The following is a 22,471-nucleotide window of genomic DNA, read 5'->3' on the forward strand; positions in this document are numbered from 1 at the left end:
AAGGGAATATGCGCTACTACGGAGAGCGAAAACATTTACTCACCTCGTACACAACGTTAAATTTTCCAGTAACGCGTTATTTTTTGCTATAAGATTAAAAAGAGCGCCGACAAAACCATGGAGCGCTACTATTTTCATGCTATTGAAACCAATTTTGTCAAAAAATCATCATATTGTCTAAAAACTGAGCGCGTTCCGAAGAAGCTGTTATTTTTATACGCTCGTCAAGTAGTTAATGAGAGAGAAAAAAAAGTAAAAATTTTTCCTAATTTTTTATAACAAACCAATATTTATACGTATTTTTTTATAATGACATGACATTATATGGCTTCACATTGATTTGTTTCCTAAATATTCTAAAAGCAGAAGTTATTGTAAATAAATGATGTGGGCAACTTGCTGACACTCCCCTTTATAAATATATAACGGACATTTCATTCACCACAAATCATCCATACTTAAAATATCATTTCATTGATTTAACTTACAAGTAAAAATGACATAAATGTATGTTAACTCACCATTTATACTTGACGCCAGTTGCATAGACAAAGAGACAGAGGCAAGCTGAGTCGCTGTGTAGGAGGCTGCGAATTTGTCTTGGTGGAATTTGCTTATGTACTCGTGTTTTTTGATAGTCACGCGAAATAAAAAATTGGTTGTCTGTAAAGTCGGTTTACGTACGATAGTTTAGCGTGACGTCATAACAAAACATTGATGAAATGATTGATCCAGAAGAAAATGAAATATCATATTCGGCCTGAGACTGAGCCGTAATAGATTTTCGCAACCAAACCATTTAGGCATTAAAAATATTATATTCTTTGAGGAAGAAATTTTTTTTTAAATTTTTCTATTTTTTGTATGATAAAATCTACCTCTGCATACTTTTATGAATAAAATTGAATCATTTTTATTGAATTATCACTATTTTGTATGGATACAAAGAAGGAGTGAAATGATATATACAATTTAATTGATAAATTTACTTTTATTTGCATTCATTAATTCAAATATATTTATTATTTTTGTAGTGTCGCGCCGTATTTATTTTTACAAGTACAAAAATGAAAGTATTGCAGCGACCAGGATTCGATCCGTCAACCTTTGGATTGGTAGTCAGCGATGCTATCCACACGGCCACGAGGCCATATTGGAAACAATTGTTTCAGATGTTATATATATATTTATAAAAATTTTGTTTTGTGTTGTGGAAGTTTTAAAAACATATGTAGTTCGCCATGTTTATTTCTTATAGTGGTAGGCGGGAAATTAATAACCGTACCGATTGTGCTGAAAATCGGTGGACGATCGTTAAATTACATAATATTAATAATTCAAACGACGAAAATATGATTGAAAAGTCAAATCGATGGTTGTTCCAATCAAGTGGAAGAGAGATGCCACGCATGCGTACAATTAGCATAACAGGACACATCCGTAGTGGGACATCCATAGTGGGACAATGTGCGTTACAAGACACTTTTTGTGCGTGCAGCCGGCGTTCATCGATTTATTAGATGTCACGTCAAAAACGATGTAACTTTAAATAGTAACTTAAAAAATACATCTTCCCACTTATGTTAAATTTTTACACTGGCCTCGCCAGTTCAGAGTCAGATTCACTATCACTTGGCTCTTCATCGCATGATGACTTGTGCTATCGTCGGTACCCAAATTAACAATTTTACTGTCAATAACGTCCGAAATTATGCCATCCTTCTTCCAATATCCTTCTTCAATGTGTTGCACGTGCCCTGCAAAATCCCTCCCAATCTTGTTTGGTCACTGACAAAATGGCAGCTTCTGTCAGATCATTTAGTTTTGTAAGTGACAAGTCACCAGTAACATTGTTTTCTCTTAATAGCCTCTTGATTTTCCCCCATGCCAGTTCAATTGGGTTAAGGTCACACATGTAAGGAGGTAGCCTAAGTACAGTATGACCAAACTGCCTGAGTTTACCATTTATTCGGTATGTTTTTTCCTTGGGCAATCAACTTTACGCATGCTCTCACTGAATCTAACACCGTTTTTCTCGAGCCACGTCATAACATGGGTTTTTGTAGCATACTTTGATGGCGGTTTGTTTATTTGCACAGTGTGGTACGGTGCATTGTCCATCACAATGACAGAATTTGGCGGAAGATTAGGTAATACTTTTTCGTCTATCCATTTTTCGAAGTTTGCATTGTTCATTTGTCCGTGGTAGTCTCCGGTAACAGTTCCAGCTTTGTAAACAAGTGACGCATTAGGAATAAACCCATTCTGGCTACCTGCATGCAACATAATAAGCCTCCTACCTGCGCTTGTATTTACCTCAACTCCAAATTCATCATCGTGCTGCCAACACTTGGAAAACGTTAAATTGTTGTCAATCCAACTTTCATTGAGATAAACAATCTCTGTGCCGACTTCGCGGTAGTGCCGTATCTTGCGTAGGTAATCATTACGCCACGTAACAATATCTGCTCTCTCAACGAGAATTTTTCTCTTGGATCTGCATTTCCTCTACTTGAAACCCATACTTTTAATTAGGCGATGCAGTGATCTTGCTCCCCATAGAAAATCTATTTTATTCTTAATTATTGGCAGCATTTTCGGGACTGTCGGAACTTTCTTCTCGCGTACATAAAAGTCATGTATAGCATTTCTTATAACACATCTGTCGAAATCATCTACAGTCATGGTAGTGGGTTTTCGCCAAGCAGAACGATCTTTTCCAGGTGTTGATAATTTATTCGTAGAATCTGTAGCGTTTCTTACTTGGTTTTCCTTTCTGATTCGCTTCACCGTCGCTTCACTCACACCTGTATAAAAAGCTGCGCGACGTGTGGCTTGACTTACAGGAAAAGCTAAGTTACCTTCTTTTGCTTCGTTGTCACACTTCTCTACAACAGTGTTTATAATTTTGGCGTCCTTCACTATGTATAACTTTTCTCTTTTCCCCGGTAGAAGGCATTGCTAAAATGAGGTTTATTATTACTATTTAAATTTATCTATAGTTACGTAAATAGTAGAGTTTAATATTTAATAATTAAATATTTACCTATAAATTTCAAATATATACATTTATTAAAAATACTAGCGGACCACGCGTTGCGCCTCAACTTGAAAACAAGAAACAATGTTTGCGCGCAGAACTGTACAATGCTCAGGCGACAAGCGATAACTGGCGCCCACCCCCCTTGTTCCCGGGTAGGGACCGGTTTCTCCCCAACTCCACCGCACCCGTGTCTAGGGATCTTCCCATAAGTCACGTACAGTACTGACTGTGGGGGTTTCAATTGTCACTTTTTATTTTTACAGCTGCATATATTTGTTTTTTGGGGTGGAATGAAATGCTGATGGTTAAAAAGCCAATCCTTTGAATAGGTTAGCTGTGGATATATTTAGGTACATTTAATAGATATTTTGTTTTTAATGCTTACTAAAATCGAATTAGCATTTTAAATGTTTAAATGTTTTTGTTTTGTGTGATATATTATTTTCACACTTCCCCTCTTTCGTGTTAACGTTGAGTTCCTTGATGTATGACTTGACTTGGCATCAGACCTGTTTCTGCAGTGTCGGATGTCAGTAGATAACGGATGCTTTGGAGAGGTGACATGTGTGATTTCAATAGGAGAGTGTAACACATGGACTTGTCAGTGTCACAAATGCAACGTGACTAAGCATTCAGTCACGTTACAAGTTAATCTGGTTCCATTGTCAAAGTCCAACTCTTGCACTTTATTCATTTGCAGCCTCTATTATTACCTAACTGAGTGAGCTGTGTGTTTGGTGCGTACCACCAGATTTAGGAATAATCATTGTTACTAGGGCAATTTTAATAGTTAGGTATGTATATTTTTTTATAAAAAGTTTAAATGAAAACAAGTAAGTATTTTTCAGTTGCTGAAATTACTAGTCAGGATTCCTGGATGTTACTGGACAGTATCTAGTTAGGATTATAATGGTTCACATTAGAAAATTGTTCTCCCAATTTTTTCTTCTGAATCTGGTAAGCAAGCTTCACTCACACTGCTCAAAACACATTCATTCTCCTTGTTGAAGGTTGTAAGTGATACCCTTAGAGCCATGCATGGAATCATTATGACCAGTTCTGATGTAGCAGCATTTACATCTGTATAGCATCTCTAAATACAAGGATGGCATAGTTTAAGTGGAGATTATATGAACTTGTTTTGCCTGTTTCTCAATAGTAATAATAGTAGTAATAGTTTTGATTGAGTCTCAGCTAAAACTGAACTTGCTAGTAACTGACACACACACACACACACACACACACACATGTGTGTGTGTGTGTGTGTGTGTTTTTTTTTTGTTTTTTTTTTTTTTTTAATGATATTCATTGTGTCTTTTAAGGTTGTTGTGAATACCGCCCATGGAAATGTAATAGTAATGTTAAAAATTTTGTTTGAATCTGTTAGTCATGGTTAATCTTCAGGGTGAATATTCTTGTTTTAATGTAGAAGTCATTGATCTGTAGACCAGTAGGATGGAACACTCTGAAATGGTGGTGAATCAGATTATTAAAAATAGATCATTGTTTAGATGTTTGTATCCTAAAGACATTTGTAATGTGATATTGCACTGCTGAAGTATCTAAAGTAATTTCTCATTTAACCTTATTATTACGGCAAGCCAAATTGTTAGTAAATTTAGAAATTATTAGGTACTTAATGATTGCTTGTGGTTGCCAAGAATGAGAGGTGGTCAAATATCACAGCTCAGGAGAAATATGAATGTGCATCATACTGTAACATTGTAGATTGTTTGCCAATATAGACACTCTTATTTACTTTGTTCATAAAGTTTTCCCATTATCATGTAGAAGTAGATTTAGTGTTTCACTGTATTTGGTACTTCACATTTGTACTGATGTTTTATTTTGCATTTTTTTAGTTAAAACGTATATGTGGAAAGGAGAAAATTATGTGAGTAATCATTAATTATTGTGTCTTAGTTTTTGTTGCTAAGCATTTATAATTTATCTTTAGCTTACATCTTGATTCACACCTGAAATTGGCTACTGTTACAAATGGTTGACTGGTATTTTGATGTGGGTAAAATATTTCCTTAATATTTTGTATGTTTGTCAAAATAACAAAAAACAATTCAGTAAAGAAAAATTAAGCATGTAAAAAATTACGAGACTCTTCCATTCCCCGGTAACAAAAAACTAACAAACTTTTCAGCCTTTCAAAAAGTATGCTGTTCTATTTACTTCTGTAGTAAATTTTATGAGAGATTGCATTCTGTGGCATTTATTATTTTTTTGGACCTTTTCTGTGATTAATTTTTAAGGTATGTACTTGCTAAACATAAAAACTTAAATTTTTTTATAAACTTTCTGAGCCTTAACGAATTCTTAAAAAAGTACCATGGTGAAGTATATTCTCATAAACACACCATTACAGCAGGACAGGAAAGAAAGTGGTAATGTGTGTGGACCAGCAAAGGAAGTTCAGGCAAAGGGCAAAGTTATTTTACAAATCTAATGACAACTATTTTAACTAAAAATTCTTTAAAATATGTTGATGATAGACATTTAAGTTGCAAGACCCCTTACTTTATTTTTGCTACACAGTAGCTGAATTTATTTCCTAATTAGACTGTGTTTTATTTTGATATTTGTTTACAACACTACTGATCTAAATTTTCCTTATGTCATTCGACAAGAATTTTATTCAACATTATCATAATTGTGTTTATCATATAGTTGCAGTGTATTACTTGATTATTACAAGTAGTTTCATGCTGTAATTTTTTTTCTTTCTTTCAAACATTTAGAGAAGATGTGCCATTTTCATAGAATATTGTTACTTGTGCACAACTAAACATTTATGTAAAATATGAAGTAAAATTAAAGTTCTCAAGGCTACTAGATAATCACCAAACATATCTATTCATATTAAAAAAAATAACTTTATTTAGTCACCAACAGTGATTTATAAAACATTTTAAAAAGTCTTTTCTATGCACACAAAGAACCACCATCAACATTGCAAGTAATAGTATCAAAAATGAATATTTTTCTCAAAAATTACTTATGTACAACTTTATGATTATAACTACTTAACATTTAAATAGTTTCATTCTTGGGATTAAATCAAGTATTATTATTGTTATTATTTAAAACTACCTTAAATGAATATTTAAGCCAGGGATAACACACTTTAAATATTTCATTCAGAAAAGTGAGATAAAAACAAAATTTTTGTCAACTTTAGAAATATTCTCTTTTGTTTGTTTAAATTATATGTTTAAATTGCCTACATAATCAGTTATGTTAATTTATTAACTTATATCATTGTCTGTTGTCTTGCATTACAACCTGTCTTTGACCATCCATTGTGAGTTGATTGCACATGTTTATACATGTGTGTTACTTTTTATGTCGCTTGTTGTTATGTCTTTGACATTCCCCAGATCTTTGCCATTGCCAAAGCCTCTTGTCTGTTTGCCTGTCGATGGCCGTATCAATTTTTATCTGCATGTTCTCTGTGGTGATAACATCAGGTTTCAAGTAGGTAGTCATCCAATATTGTGAAGCACGTACGTGATTTGGTTGCAGTTTAAAATATTGACCCTAAAATGGTTTGTAGAACTGATTAAGGTTGTTGACGTAACATGTGTTTAAATAGAGATAAGGGGTTTGGAGTAGACATTCGTGGTTGCAAATTAAGAAAATTCAAGAAAGTACTAAATATGTTTTGTTATATAATTTTTATTATTAATAATTCAGGTTAGGTATGCCCCTGCATAATTTTTATAACTCATGCATGGCTATTTTCACATGAAAAATATGTTTTAGAACATGTTCTATGCATGAAATATGTGTATTGAACTCCGGACTCATGTCGTAATTACCAGCAATCTTGTATGCTTCATACCTACATCTTCCATCGCCCTTGCACCTTGCATTTCCCCTAGCCACTGGAGTTAGAGGTCTAACCTTTGGTGTACAATGCATTTGCACTGATCTAAACATTTTTGGAAACATCCTTTGAAAAATATTATTCTGTTTGTTACTGCATGTGAATGAGCACACACACGATGCAACGTAGGAAGGCAATCATCATGATAAAAAAAGATAACTGACATTTTGCCTTGATACCTTTATCCGTATAGGAGTCATACCATAGACGAGATCCTGACACGAAGTGGTTGAATGCAGATAAGCAACCAGTGTTGCTTGGTTGCCGACAGGGCTGTGTACTTAACAGGAACAGCTACGATAACGAACACAACATACACACTTATTACACATCTCTGTACTATTGGTTGGATTCAGTGTGGTATTAAAAGCAATGAGGCACCTAATATGGGCAAAAACATTGGCAACGTAGCGCAATAAAACACTTAATGGTACACGTGCGTTTCGAACCCTACAGTTTATCTGTGATCCCGTAAAAAAAAATCCAGAGGGTTTGTCTGGCGAGCACGGTGGCCATGGAACAGTGTCTTGGTGTCCAATCCAAAGTTCACTATACGTGTTTGCCAACTGGTGGCTTGCTGCATGAGTGACATCTGTTGATGCACAATATGTGACATGTGATCCAGGAGACCAGAAGAGGTGTTTGCCAGGAAGTCATGATTGTTGGACGGTCAGCCAGCCAATCAGGCATGGGGTCTGGTCACGTGGTCATTTACGGATGCTATTCTACACGTTAACAGAAAAAAAGCACCTGGTGACCACAGGCGAACATAGGTCAAAAGATTTTTATCCAATCGAGCGTGAATATTAGGCAGGTTGAAACTTCCATCCCACAGAATGTAGACTCATCTGTAGACAACAGACACAAAGAAATTTGGATTTTCTGCCACTCACAGAACTTTTGTTTATTAGGATAATTCTCGAAACATAATGATGCAGTTGGTAATGGTAATTTGCTTGTAAAACATGTGTCGTATCATCATGTTGCTCATTGGAGTGGTATTGATTCTCAGTTCGTGTGCTCGTACTAGGCGAGTTTTCTACATCTCCCACAATTGTTTCTTCCACGTTCTTTAGTATTGAATAAGGTCAACTTTTTTCTTGCATGTTTGGGCGTATAGGGCCTGTCTTACGAAGGCACCGGCCAGTCGTGGAACAAGGTGGTGTAGTGGTGCAGAAAAAATTCAGCATGCACCCTTGCTGCAGACACTCCATAGCACAATGTTGAGCTCACAATAACTCCTTGCAATCTGCACCTCTATGTGAACTAGAGGTCTGATGAAGTCGCCTCGCACGCGACCTTATTGCACATGTGTGTGTCTGGCTCCTGATGGAGCAGCTATTGCCACGCACATACATCCTGTTTAAAGCTTGGCATCGTACCATACGCATTCCTGGTGACAATCACGCTACACTGGTTGCCTATCTGCAAGGCATTTACCCGCCTTAACGTCAGCCTCTCTTCCTTTACAGATGGAGGTAGGAAAAAATGTCAGTATCTTTTTTTATGTACCTTATCATACCACGACATCCCTTCCTAAAGTCTGTGGCATTCGTTACACTAAACCCCGTAAACGGGTTGTAGTAGCATACTCTCAGTTAAGTTGACCTGGAGTTAAGAAACATTTAGTTAAAGTCTATTTTATGTAACTTGTATCACATTCAACAGTTCCCAGTAGTACCAGTGCTACCCATTTCCCGACTGTCACTTGCCAAGCAACGCTAACAATCTCGTGAGGTTGTATATGTACACTGTTGGCAGAACAACAGTGGCAGAGGGATATGTAGACCAATGGTAATACTTTGGGACTGTCAAATTTTAAGACTTTTTACATGACATACACTGGCCATATTTTAATGCCTTATTAAATATATAATAATTTAATTGTAATCAGCTGAAGAGTGATGTATTTACACTACCTGAGGTTTTGTGTTTCATCATAATTCAACTCGCAATACTAGTTATTTAGGCACACACCAGTGTTCATTTTGATCTTGGGAGAAATACCCAAGAGTTCCACTGGCCAAACAATAATTTGCTAATTAGGCTATTATTATACATGAGGCACTTGCGAATATATTTTCAAATCGACCAGATTACAATAAAATTTTGCTGTTAAAAAATGTAATCTAAGTAGTACTTTTCATAAATTTATTTCTATCACATCTGATTAAGCCCATAGTGATAGTTGAGTAAGTTTAAAAAAGGTGTGAAAGAGTAAATTAAATGTAAATAAATATGATGCAGCTCTAAAAATTTTCAAACAATTAAAAATAATAACTTATTTATGTGATGAAACCGTGGAAATTGTGGATCAATTAAAATAAAGTAAATCTGTTAAGTTTGTGATATAGTGAAACATTAATAACTTATTTTCGGTGAAAGGTCTTTAATATCTTAAATCAGGCGCATTTGAGATCACTGCCATGCCGGATTAGTTTCCTCACAAATGTCAAGGAAAGAATACAGATCAGCATTACTGTTCAAAAAAAAAATCACATTGCATCCATGAATCAGAAATATATATATATATATATATATATATATATATATATATTTTTTTTCAAAAAAATTGTTACATAGACATACTAATAAAAAGTGCAATGTGAAATGTAGACCACAAAAAAAAATGGGGAAAACTGTCCTGAAGTGAAAATTGACAGCAATTATAAACTCGGGGCAAAAGCAGAGTATTATATGACCTGGCAACCGAGATCAACATTTGGTATCCTCTCGAAGTAGAGACCTGAAAAATTCGCAGATTCATTTCGTGAAATGCTACAATTCAAATAATTATACCTTACAGCTACGTGTGCCATTGGTTCCCGGTTAATCTAGAGTAATGAGAGCCAATTAGAGGCCCTCACTCGTGGAAGTGTCGAATCACAGGCGGCCCAGTCGAGATGACTCACAAGTCAACAGCCAATGAACAGTTGGCATTTGCCCGAGTGTGTAGAGGATAGTGGAATCTATCCTGGAGGTCATTGAATCCGCGAATTTTTCCGGTCTCTATCTCGAAGCTATCTGAACGTGAGTGATTCAATTGGTTCCGGATTATAGAACGTGCTCGGCGACGGGAATGCCGGACGAGAGACCCTTACACCGTATTTTTCCCGGTATTACTGCGGGAAATGCGTTACGTGACGGGAGGCGTGGTTCCCGCAGGCCCTGCGGAGGATCGGGCGCGCGCCGGCCATGAAGACGCACACGGACTGCATGACGTCGCGCCAGCTGGTGAAGCTGCCGGGCTTCATCGACGTGCACGTCCACCTTCGCGAGCCGGGGGCCACGCACAAGGAGGACTTCTCGTCCGGCACGGCCGCCGCGCTGGCCGGGGGCGTCACCATGGTGCTGGCCATGCCCAACACCAGCCCCGCCATCACGGACCATCACACCTTTGCCCTCTTCAAGGAGGTACCACAACCACCGTCTCAAATATCTTACATGTGATCACAGGGCTCTGAGCAGGTCACTTGTTTCCACTTTGTTTCCACTTTTTTTTTCAGGTAGTGCAAATTTTCACAAATAGAACACTTTTCTTGTCCCCTCTCTCTCTCTTTTTTTTTATACTACTTTAGTCACGTTTATGAAAAAAATGATGAAGAGTGAATAGTTACGATGCGCGTGCACCATGCAACAAAATTTTCACAGGATGAAAAACAGGCAACATAGGTACTAACAAAAACCATATATGTGCATTTAAATCTTATAGTTTGGTGATTGATATTGAATACTAATCCGTATCATTAAAAGCATTTTTTTTGTGAACATTAGTGATAGAAATTGTGTTTTATAAAAAAAGCACTTAAAGTTTATAAAGTGAGGTTTTGTTCACACATATATAATTTATTTGCGTTGTGAATTATTTATTTTCATTGTTAATATTTTTCGCTTAAATATTTTACTAAATTGAATAATTAATTTTATACTTCAGTTTTTATTATAAATACTGAGTTTTATTTTAATTTTTTTTTCACTTGATTGAATTTATATTTTACCAACCGTATTTATAATATCACTCTAGTCCTTTTGTTATTTTTTTCCTTTTAATTATTTGCATGCAAAATTAAATTTAGTTACTTATTATGCCAAGTAAGTGTAACTTCTAATGCGTGTACATATATAAACACATCTCTTTATTTTTTTTTTTTTGTTACATATTTTTGTATCTCTTATGTATGTGTTAAACAAAGACATTTGAAAAATAAATGTGGAGTTACCAGTGTCAAAGTGCTTTTTTCCCTTGTTTTGAATCTCCAAATGCAAATAGGTCTTTAGGTTGATTTGAAATAAATTTATTACTTATTTTGACATATGAATTTTTTTTCTTATTGGGTACTTTTAAGGCTCCTGGCTGTTGTAACCCAATCATTTGTATCATTTCATTTTTGGTCTATCATTCTTAAAGCTGTCTCGCAGGTAATATGTGTTATTTCAGTTTTTATGTCATTTCTATTCTTAAGAGCTGTTCCGGTAAATATATCACGTCAGCACTCTTGTATTATAAATTCAATTTCAAAATTTTGTTACTAGATACTTACAGAGTGTTATCAAATAATATAAGCATCACATTAATTTTCATAATTATTTTCATCTGCATGACTGACTTCTCGTAAATACATGGTGACAAAATTTGGAACAAAAAATAAAATGCAAAAGAGCTATTGCCATAAAAATAGCTTCGAACTAAAAATATTTACACTTAAATTAATCAGAATGGGATGTGAGTCAGAGGCTTTAGGATATGAAACTGGAATATATTGAGAAAATGTTCTATACAAATAATTTTCTGCCTTATGAAGTTATTGATGAAGTGTAATGTATAGATGCCATTTACCAACTAACGTATAACATGGATATCAGTTTTAAAATATTTTTTATAATTAATATGAACAAACTTTTGGTACCTAATATGCTTCCTCATATTAGTAATAAGAGCCATATCATTCAAAAATACCTACGTGCTAATGATTAAAAATGCTCCAGATATTGTTCCTATGATGCACCCTTCCTTTGCAAAACCCACAAATGTTAAGCAGAAATGACAGTGCCTGCTTACAATGTTTTACTTCTACGTGAAGGAGGTATTTTCCATTTGCCAGCTATGCCCTTTTGATTGGCATTCATTGTTCATTGCCAGGTAGTGAGGAACTAAATCAATCAAAGCGGTGAATATAGTTATCCTAGAGGAATAAACCTTCTCTCATTATATTTTATTGGTAAAAAATTTTTTTTTTCTGGTTGACTTTTTTTATGTTATGTTGATCACTAATGTTAACTGTATTCAAACATCATGAAAATGTGTTGTACTAAAAACATTGTTATAAAACTTATATCAACACTTGTAACTCATTCTAATATTTCTGTAATGATAATGTAACATTCTTGATGATAACCGGTTGTAAGATAAATGTTTTGTGTTCCGTAGCTGGCACAGGCAGGTGCAAGGTGCGACTACGCCCTGTATCTCGGCGCATCTTCCGAGAACTATGCCACTATCACAGATTTGGCGCCAGCGGCAGCAGGACTGAAGATGTACCTAAATGAGACATACACAACCTTGCGGCTAAATGACCTCTCTGTTTGGAGTAAGGTAGGAAAATTTGTTGGTTAAGGCTCCATAATTAATTATTTATTTATATTAAAATATGGTTTAGTTCCAATTTTTTCTGACATACATAATTGAATTTTGAGGCAGTTAAATTCACCTGAGCTTGTTTCTAAATATGCCACAACGTGAAATATCCTTGACTTACCCAGTTGTACCCAGAACCTTGTAGTCCAGAGAGTATTGCAAATTCCTAAATGACCTTTCCCAAGATCACCTGTTGTTTCTAGAGAATTGATGTTTGGTGCTATCAGGAGATTCTTTGTAACTTGTAAAAATTTTAATTGTATAATTGCAGCACTTTGACTCATGGCCCAAGAGGTACCCCCTGTGTGTTCACGCGGAGAGCCAGACAACGGCAGCTGTGTTACTGTTGGCAACCCTGCACAGTCGTCCCATCCACATCTGTCACGTCGCCCGTAAAGAAGAAATACAGATCATTAGAGCAGCTAAGGAGAAGGTAAAATATTGGTCTGAATTATAGTGACATGGAAATCGTCATTTTTGGCAGTCCAGAAGTTGTTTACACAAACGTAATATCAAAGAAACATTTAGTAAACTGTATGAACAAAATCTAGGTTTTTAAAATGATTCTTAGTTGTTTTAAAGTTCAAAAATACATTATTTAGAGAGAAAAATAGGTTAAGATCATTACTTTTGCTAGAAACCAATTCCATTTGTAGGTTAAAAAAACACAGTGAGCCGTTGTTAATGTTTGTCTCGTAACGTTTCTAAATTGCACTGTTAGCAGCCATTATATTGGACTAATAGATGAACGTTTGCGATCTGTGAACACTAGCAATGTGATCATGGAACCATCATGTCACTGGTTAGTGTTGAGCACAGTGTGACAACATTGCAGCATTGGTAAGAAAACTACACCTATTACAATGGGATGTTCATATGATGTAAACTAAGATTTTTATCAAATAAACAATGACAATGTAGCGATTGACGAGGGTGAGTGAGTCTTTTCTTTCGGGCCTACTCCGTAAAAGACGACGTTATAAGAATAAATTACCTAAATTCTCCCTCTGTTATTATATTTGAAAGTTACCATTAACAGTTTCAGGTCATTTAACAGTCACAGCTGGAACTTCACACCAGCCTACCCGCAACTTCCGATGAATTTGTTTTCAAGTGCAATTCAGGCCCCTAGCCAGCCGGTGAGGTCTGGATGGGCACAGTGCTTTGCCTGTAAATGTGAATCAATGTTTTGCGACTCCTGTGGTGGCGGCCGGAAAGTGAGGACCCGGGCCGTGCTTGCAGGGCCTGCCGGTGACGTGCGAGGTGTGCCCCCACCACCTGTTCCTCTCCCAGAAGGACCTGCCGCGGCTGGGCCACAAGAAGGGCAGCGTGCGGCCCGTGCTGGGCACGGACGAGGACCAGCAGGCCCTCTGGGACAACCTGGACATCATCGACGTGTTCGCCACCGACCACGGTCCGTTGCAGTGTAGTTACCAGAGCGGGCGGACAGAAAAAGATATTTCATTTTTGCGTACTTGCCATTTGCCACCTTTTACACGTGTACATGTCTGATATTTTCTGTGCAGAAAATTTGTGTGTGTAGGCATTTATTCATATGGATTATCATAATTTAAAAAAAAAATTGCATTTATTTTTTCAGCACAGAATATTATTGTTATCTTTGTGGTGTTTATATCCTTGTTGACAACAGCAATTTTTTGCTTAATTTTGTGTTTTTTGTCTTTTTTTGGGTATTTTTATTTATTTATTTATTTTTTTTTAGTTTTTCTTCAACAGAAAAAGTTTTTTTGCAATGGCGTATGTCCAAAAACTTACATCAAGACAGAATATTATTGCAGGGAACAAGCTAAATTAAATAATGAGAGGTGTAAATTCTTCTAACCTTTGACATGCTGCATCATTTCTTTAAACCAAACCCTGATAGCAGTGCATTTTTTCATTAGTATTTGACGTCTAAAAAATTATTTCATAAATGTTGTACTTATGACAAAATTAAAGAGGAAGTATTATGTTATATGGCTATGGATTGAAAGGTTCAAAAGGACTGAATATCTGAACTAAGCAGTAGAAATTGCATATTCTTGCCTCTTTAAAACCTGAGTTCAGTATTTGCTCCTCGTCTTTAATATCAAATTCATATTTTACTATACAGTCATGTAAAGTGTTACTAATGAAAAAATAATTTCCTTTGTCTAATTGGTTGTCCACTCCGTCATGTATGTCATCCGTATGCTCACTTAGGACAACATTTTTGTACCATCCTATACCATGTCATTATTACTATCTGAAAATTTTACTAAGTATTTCTAAAGCTCATAGCCTCTTATTAAAAGTGTTGATAGCCTTAGAGCATGGAAACATTCTATCATGTCACACAATAATTACTGGCCCAGTCCAAGTGCTGTGAATGGTGTGGTGCTGGTGTGTGCAGCGCCCCACACGCTTGAGGAGAAGACCTCAGAGAAGGCCCCTCCAGGGTTCCCAGGACTGGAAACAATACTGCCGCTGCTGCTGACGGCCGTGAATGAAGGTCGCCTCACCATGGAGGTCTGTATCGCACGTGGCAGTGCTTTGCACTGGCTAGGCTCGTACTTACCAACACAAGGTACCCATCCAAGCACGTTTTCCTGTTTTGTCCATTATGATTACATCAAAAATTTAAATAAGAATTTCAACTAGAGTTGGGCCAATAAAATCCTCAAATACCATCAAATCCTTTGCATTATAAGGATTCTATATTTGAGGAAAAGATTCAAAGGAAAATATTGAAGGAAATAAAGTAAATTAAAAAATTCAGCAGTGATAAACTCTCAATTTACTAGGCAAATTGTTTTCTTCAGACTTATCTTGGACATTTTCCAGCTGAAAACAAAATAGAGTGCCAGAACTCCAATAGATACTGTACAATTCTTCTTTATTTCTAGGGATGTGATGTAAACACTTAGGCCAGGTTTATAAACTTCGCAAGGAACGCAACTTGTCGTGCAACAAATTAATACGCAACAAATGCAAGAAAATGGTGATCATTTATAAACCACACAATTCGCAAGAGTTATTTCTTTTAATGAATACCTATTTTTAAATTGTATTTTTTCAACTGTGTTTAAGTTTATCAATTTAAAACATTTATATGATAAAAAGAACATTGTGGGCCTCTATGCACTAAAACTAAATGTCTGCATCTTAAACAGTTTTTGGGAAAAAAACTTTTCTTCCTATATGGCCGTTGGAAATGCAAGACAAAAACACAAGAAAATTGTAAGTTGAACAATTCTTGAGTTGCGTTATTGCACCTTGCATGGTTTATCAACCGAACTTCTGGCATTCTTGGGTAGTTTTATGAAGCAGGCCTTGTCGGGGCAGTAGTTGGGTGTGTGCTGGAGCGCGGTGCGTGGCGACAGGACCTGGTGGACCGGTTCCACCGCAACCCGCGCCGGATCTTCGGGCTGCCGGAGCAGCCCGGCACGTACGTGGAGGTGGACCTGGACGAGGAGTGGGTGATCCCCGAGGCCCCGGCCTACAGCAAGGCACGCTGGACCCCCTTCGCCGGCATGAAGGTCCGCGGCGCCGTGCACCGGGTGGTGCTGCGCGGCGAGGTCGCCTTCATCGAGGGACAGGCGAGTGGCGCCTCTCGTCCTCAATCTCATAGTGCACAGTTTTGTTTCGTAATAATGAAACTACTTTAAACCAAAATGTTAATAAAAAATAAAATAATCCGTAGGGAACAAAATATAAATACTTTATAATCATAAATCTTTAAAGTTTGGCTCTTCCTCGTGTGGCTCCACTGCACTGGTTTCATTGGCCGTACTATTTGCCTTTGCTTCTATGCAGTTAGTGCGGAATGGGAAGCAGCTTTTGCTTGCTAACTAAGTTAAACAAATCTTACAATCTTACGAAGAAACTGGTAAACCAATTTTTACAGTGAATTTCAAACTAATATTAATTTTTATAAATTTTCTGGTGGCTTTAGTTAGTAATTTTTTTGGTGTAGTCTTGAGTGTACATTTATGTAAGTCATTAATCATAATTTTTTAGATTGCTTTATTTGTGTTACAATTTTATGTTAGAATACTATTAACAATTTTGGTCCTTTGTTGAAACAAACAAGGGCAAAAATTGGATGCAATTGGTTTTAAGAAACACAATAACATGGCCATTTTCCTATGTGTACAAAAATTGTAGTATGTATTTATAAAAATGAAACCGTGAAAGGTTGTCTGTGAGAAGAAGACTGGCCAGTGAACAAGAGTTGTGCCGGGGGACAGGTGCTGGTGGGGCCGGGCTTCGGGCAGGATGTGCGGGAGTGGGCAGCGCGGCGGCCCCTGTTCGTGCCGGGCGTGGCTCAGGAGCTGAGCCGGCCGCCCTCCAGCCTGGAGTACCCCATGACCCTGACCCCCGAGAACGTCGCCCCTCGCGAGGGCGACAGGCCAGAGCTGTGGGAGGGGGGCGACGCGGCCATCCTCTCGGTCGCCGGTGCGTCCTGCTGCCTCCGCGCCTGCTCTCGTTGAAGTTACTGTGCCGCCGAGGCGACCTGGGTTCCATCCCCACAGTTATCGCACGTGGTCGCGTGGCACACGGTTCCCAAGGGTCTCCAGTTTCCCCTGCTCATTCATTTCGTTGATGCTCCATTCACATTTCGCAACCCCTCCTTGTCTAATGACCCTGATTTTAATGAGTCATTGAGCTCTATGTGCGTTTCCATTACGTTTTTTAATGCAACGTGCCACTAAATTGTAATACTAACTTAAAAAATATATCCTGAAAAAAGTGATTGTGAGTTGTTTTATTCTATTTTTATTATTATTAGTATTGTTATCATTGTTGTTATTTTTAAAATCAATGGACAGTGTTAATTTATGGCACAAATGTGATGTCTCGGTCTTTGCACCAAACATAGCAACACAAGGGATATATATCTAGTATCTTCTTACCAGTAGTCAGTTGGTCAGTGCCAGTTGTGTGTGGCATAGGGCAACATAGCATTTGACAGTACCTTTTAATTTTTTTTTGTTTGTTTCCTTTGAATCATGCAGACAAATAAGTACATAGTAATTAAGTAAGTTGAGTTCATATTAGCCTGCTCTCAATTTGGCTACCAACATTTTATCACTCTGGAATGAACATTTGTGTAAGTCACTCCACAGCATATGTAGTATCCTAATTTTTCACATTCAGTGTTAACGTGTGAACAACTGGTAGAAAGTGCCGTTGGTTGTTGGCTCGGAGGTTGTTGGCTCCACGTGGACGTCTCCCGCAGACGCGTACGGGAAGCTGGCTCCCGACGGCGGCAGCAAGGCAGGCGCCAGCCTGGACGTCCCCACCCTGGACTTCATCAAGCTGCAGGCGGGGCCGCCGCGCTGCCTGTCGCCGCTGCCTGGGTTGGCGGGCCTGGCGGCTGGCACGCTGCCCATCCCCTCGCACGGCCTGGCCGGCCAGCACGTGCTCGCCGTGCACATGTTCAGCAAGGAGCAGCTCAACGACCTGTTCAACCTGGCGCAGACCCTGCGCGTGTTCGTGCAGAAGGACCGGCCGCTCGACTACGTGCTGCGGGTACGCACCCGGCCTCGCTCGCCACGCTTGTAGTGATAGTCGCTTTCAGCACTTCCTTATTTTTTATGTCGTGCTAATATTTCTACTAATATAGAATATTTAAAGTCAGAACTATTCATTGAGGTTCAGCACTAAAGTCTTTGCAGTTGAGACTACTTACCTGTGGGTGTATTTACAGCAAAACCCCTTATTTGCACTTTTCATGGGGACAAAGTAAAAAAGTGTAAAAAGCGGGAAAGTGTAAATAAAGGGAAAAGTATAAAAAGGAGTACAGCTTACATTATTTAGTATTTTTTTTTCCTTTAGTTTAATAGCACATACTACAGTAGAACCCTGTTATAACGAATCTGAAGGGAGTAGTTTATATGTTCACTATAGAGGGGAAACTTTATATCTGGGAAAACTTTTATATTGACAATACATACTCAAAAAAAAAATCTTAACTACACATTGGCCTAAGCCAAGAAAAGAACGAATGAAAATACTCAAAGCAACAGTTATGAGCAAATGCAGATATTTTTAATGCACTACACATGTACAAACTTTCTATTAATGGTTCTTCGACATCGGCGTATTTTCCATTTTTCAGGCGTTTAATACTCTGTGACGTATTCACAGCTTGAGAAAGAAGATTGTTCAGCTTGTTTAATATTGTACTTAATGTGGATTTTGCAATTCCCAGTTCCTTTGCTATTAACACGTGCGGGACAGTGGGGTTGGAGTCTTATCTTTTCAATAATGTCCAGTTTATCTCACACAGATAATGCCTTATGTTTTTTACCGCATTTTTCATCACTTTTTATGTACATATTTCTTATTGAAGCACATTTGCAGCTTAATAACACGAAATTCTTTTTACCGTCAAAAGTAAATAAACGAAAAGTAACGAGTTTGGCGCATCAAAGATCACTACTTATCATTTAGTATTGCAGTTGCTAAAGATGGAACAAAATTTTTTCACTTTCTATGGAAAAATTTAGTCCACAGAGTTCTATCTAGTGGTAGTCTTACGAAACTTACTCGATCAAAATGTCTGAAACGTGAACAATAAAAATGAGACGTAAAAATATTGAATTTGCTGCTATAATGTACATACGTATTTGTGTGGCGGTATTTTATGTTTAATTTTGATAACATATTAAATGTACACGCGTTCGCCCATTCTTTAACTATGAAGGGAAAACTAATGAAAATATTTGAGATAAATGTGCATTATGTCGGCAAAATTTGTTCATGGTACACGGGAAAACGTATCAACATTGACAAAAGTTGTACGCTATATCCAATAAATTAATACATAACCTCACATCATTTTGCCGGGACCGAGACGGAAATTCACAATAAACGGGAATTCATTATAGGCGGGTTCACTATAAACGGGTTCTACTGTATAATGCAGGTACAAACACACTAACAACAAATTTTACTTTAGTATTTAATCAATTATTAATTTACCACATTTGACAAAAATAAAAAAAGAATGAAAGCCAAAATGTTTTTCAGATTACTTTCTAACAAAAAAATCTGAATTTTTCTTCTGCTTGCTTTTTTGGCTGTTCAATGAGATTATTTGACTCTCCAAATTATAAATACAGTTGCAACCTGCAGCGTTTATAACAAATACGGGCTACATACACACTGCATCACAGTAAAAAATTTTAAAAAACAGGTCACAAATTGATGGAAATTTACCGTCAATAGCGCACCGTACGCGGAGAAAGGTCATTGTACTCGGTCAGCTGCTGTAACGACGCGGCGTAGCCGCCGGCTGAGCTGTGCATGCGCAGTATAACTCACTCTATGCTCCGCCCAGACTCATGACCTTCCATCAGCAGCCAGCCAATAGATGCGAGCTTAGCGGAAAAAAATATAAGCTTCACCTCCCGTGTACCAGTTTTGTCCAGTTCTAATACCAGTTTATTGGTATACGCACCAGTTTTCTCGCTGCCGTGACATGTTCAAGTTTACGTTCATCGTGATGTCTTGATACCAATAATTAATTATTTACGATCCCCAGAAATAAATGGTTAGTTTAAAAAATATGCGTCAACTGTACAGTAGAATACTTCCGAAATATGTAATAAAATACGTATAAAACAGTGACCAAGACTCCGCTCATTTTATCTTGTGAAGTTTATGTCTCGTACCAGTATTTCGGCTTAGTTGGGACATAAATATAGTATCAGAACTTACAAGCAGCCATGTTTATACATTCGTAAGTTTACGTTTTTCCCTCGTGCATTTTAGATTGTATCCTGTTATAATTACTCGGACTTTTACACTCCTAGGCTTAAATTATTACATGTTTAGAATTAAAAGCAACTTTTCATGTTATAAAATATGTATATTTTGTGTTTAAAATGTTCATTGCAGACTATAAAAGTTACGTTTTTCACAATGTTTTTAGGCCTTTTTCTGGTTGTTTATGTTTGTTACGTGACGTAAATAGCGGGATGGAGTCGATTTTTGAGACATAATTCGCGTGAAAGTATTGTATTGGACTAAATGGGAACTAAACGGGACCTGAAGAATATAGTGCAAATAACGGGAAAACGTAAATAACAGTAACGTAAATAAGGGGTTTCGCTGTATTTGTATCCTAACAATTTATTTTTTGCTAAGCTTGACCACTTAGAGAGGATATCTTGCAAGTAATTATGTCCTAAATTAATGATGTATCTGTTCTACTATTTAGGTTAAGCTGTTACGCTTTTCGTGGTCCTGGTTCAGACTTTATATTTATGGTTCTCAGTGCCGGTTAATTTGCTGAGAACCCACAGAACCGAAAACCGGGACCGACTCATCACTATCCTAAATTTCTTGGTCAACTCTGCAACATCGGGAAAAATATAAACGTTTTGTTCTTCAGTGAGTAGGTAGGTATTTAGGACGATAGCCAATAAACAGCAAGTCATGCCATATTTCATTTTGTTTTCTCTTACCTGCCTGCACCTTCTCCTGTGTACTTGGTTCCAAAATTTTTGCGAGAAACTTTACCTCTACACTTTCTCACTGCATTTGCTATTCTTTTTTTTTTTCTGATCACCACTTCAATGTTTCTGGCAAATCTCTTTTCAGTTGTCATATTTTAATTTCTCTTGTCCCAATGTTAACTATCGGGACTGAGTTCTCTGTAGCTGTGATTGCTGAGCGGTCACGTTCGAGTAGTGAGGGTCGGTTGCTTGATCACAGCCTCTGGCAAGACCGGACTGTTGATCATTTAGTAGTAATCAATTGGTTCAGAACTGCTGACCATGTTAAATTGAACATAAGTCTTTGCTTCTACTTTTGACTATGGAAATAAGGTGCCATACAGTGCATATCTTCCTTTGAGTAGGCCTGTACGAATACTGGTTTTTTTTAAGCGAAGCAAATATCAAATCAAATTTTTTTAAATATTCATGAAGTTGAATCAAATTCTGAAATTTCTGTTGGCAAAGCAGTATCACACTTTATCTTATAAAATACAGGATTTTAGGTGTAAGAAAATTGTTTAGCATTTTTAGTTTTTGAACCGATTAAGTGATTAACCAATTATTAGGCCCTACGTGTAACATCATTCATAAAAAGTATAAAATAACCATACATAGTATAAATATTGACCATTCATAAAAACAACCAGAGTGCCGCTTTTTGATTTGTTCAAGTAAGCAAATTTATTCAAGCAAAATACATACAACACAAAAAGAAAACTTAATATTTTCATATACGAATGTTAGGCTTCCAATGTTTTAAAGCTTTTCAACAAATACAAAGCTTCAAATAAAACGAATAGAAAATTAAATTATCTTGTGAAGTCAAATTGAACATAAAAAAAAGCTTTGATTGGTTCTCTTAGTGGAAGCCTCGCACAGGCCTACCTTGGACAGTACGAAGTGCGTACCTTGGACAGTACGAAGTGCGTGTGTGTGTGGCTAGGTGGACGTCGCTGAGAGTCTGTTGTGTTGGTCGCAGGGCAAGGTGATGGCGTCCATCTTTTACGAGGTGAGCACTCGCACTAGCTGCAGCTTCTCCGCGGCGATGCAGCGGCTCGGAGGCCGCGTCGTTCACATGGACGCCACCAGCTCCTCCGTCAAGAAGGGAGAGACTCTCGAAGGTGAGGGGGCCCTACCCCCACCACTCAGCTTTGGGTGTCTGTATTTTCACATTGTTGGCTCACTGCATAGGTATTGCTTAGTATATAATCAAGGAACACCAGATAACTGTAGATAAAATATGGTACAGTCAGTAAATAAAATATTTATTTTAAAGCAGTGTTAAAAAATGTTATAAAAATTACTTTTTTTGTTTTTATGTGAAAATGATACTGGTTTGGCATAGGAAACTAATTTTCAACTAGAAGTAATTTTTACTTTGTTCTAATTATAGGCTTAGAAATCAG

General features: G+C 37.2%; 1 protein-coding gene across 2 annotated transcripts in view; it reads left to right on the top strand.

The window, feature by feature from the left end:
* The window catches only part of LOC134530556 (multifunctional protein r), a 163,279-nt gene that overhangs the window by 131,701 nt on the left and 9,107 nt on the right, over window positions 1-22,471 (top strand). For both annotated transcript variants that reach the window (XM_063365482.1, XM_063365483.1), the window contains exons 22-30: window positions 10,107-10,355; window positions 12,370-12,534; window positions 12,848-13,009; window positions 13,819-13,990; window positions 14,969-15,084; window positions 15,939-16,154; window positions 16,806-17,013; window positions 17,798-18,090; window positions 22,045-22,186. In XM_063365482.1, the coding sequence (XP_063221552.1) occupies window positions 10,107-10,355; window positions 12,370-12,534; window positions 12,848-13,009; window positions 13,819-13,990; window positions 14,969-15,084; window positions 15,939-16,154; window positions 16,806-17,013; window positions 17,798-18,090; window positions 22,045-22,186 (1,723 nt within the window). The remainder of the gene's footprint in view (window positions 1-10,106; window positions 10,356-12,369; window positions 12,535-12,847; window positions 13,010-13,818; window positions 13,991-14,968; window positions 15,085-15,938; window positions 16,155-16,805; window positions 17,014-17,797; window positions 18,091-22,044; window positions 22,187-22,471) is intronic.

This window comes from Bacillus rossius, chromosome 3, assembly GCF_032445375.1.
Source record: "Bacillus rossius redtenbacheri isolate Brsri chromosome 3, Brsri_v3, whole genome shotgun sequence".
NCBI lineage: Eukaryota > Metazoa > Arthropoda > Insecta > Phasmatodea > Bacillidae > Bacillus > Bacillus rossius.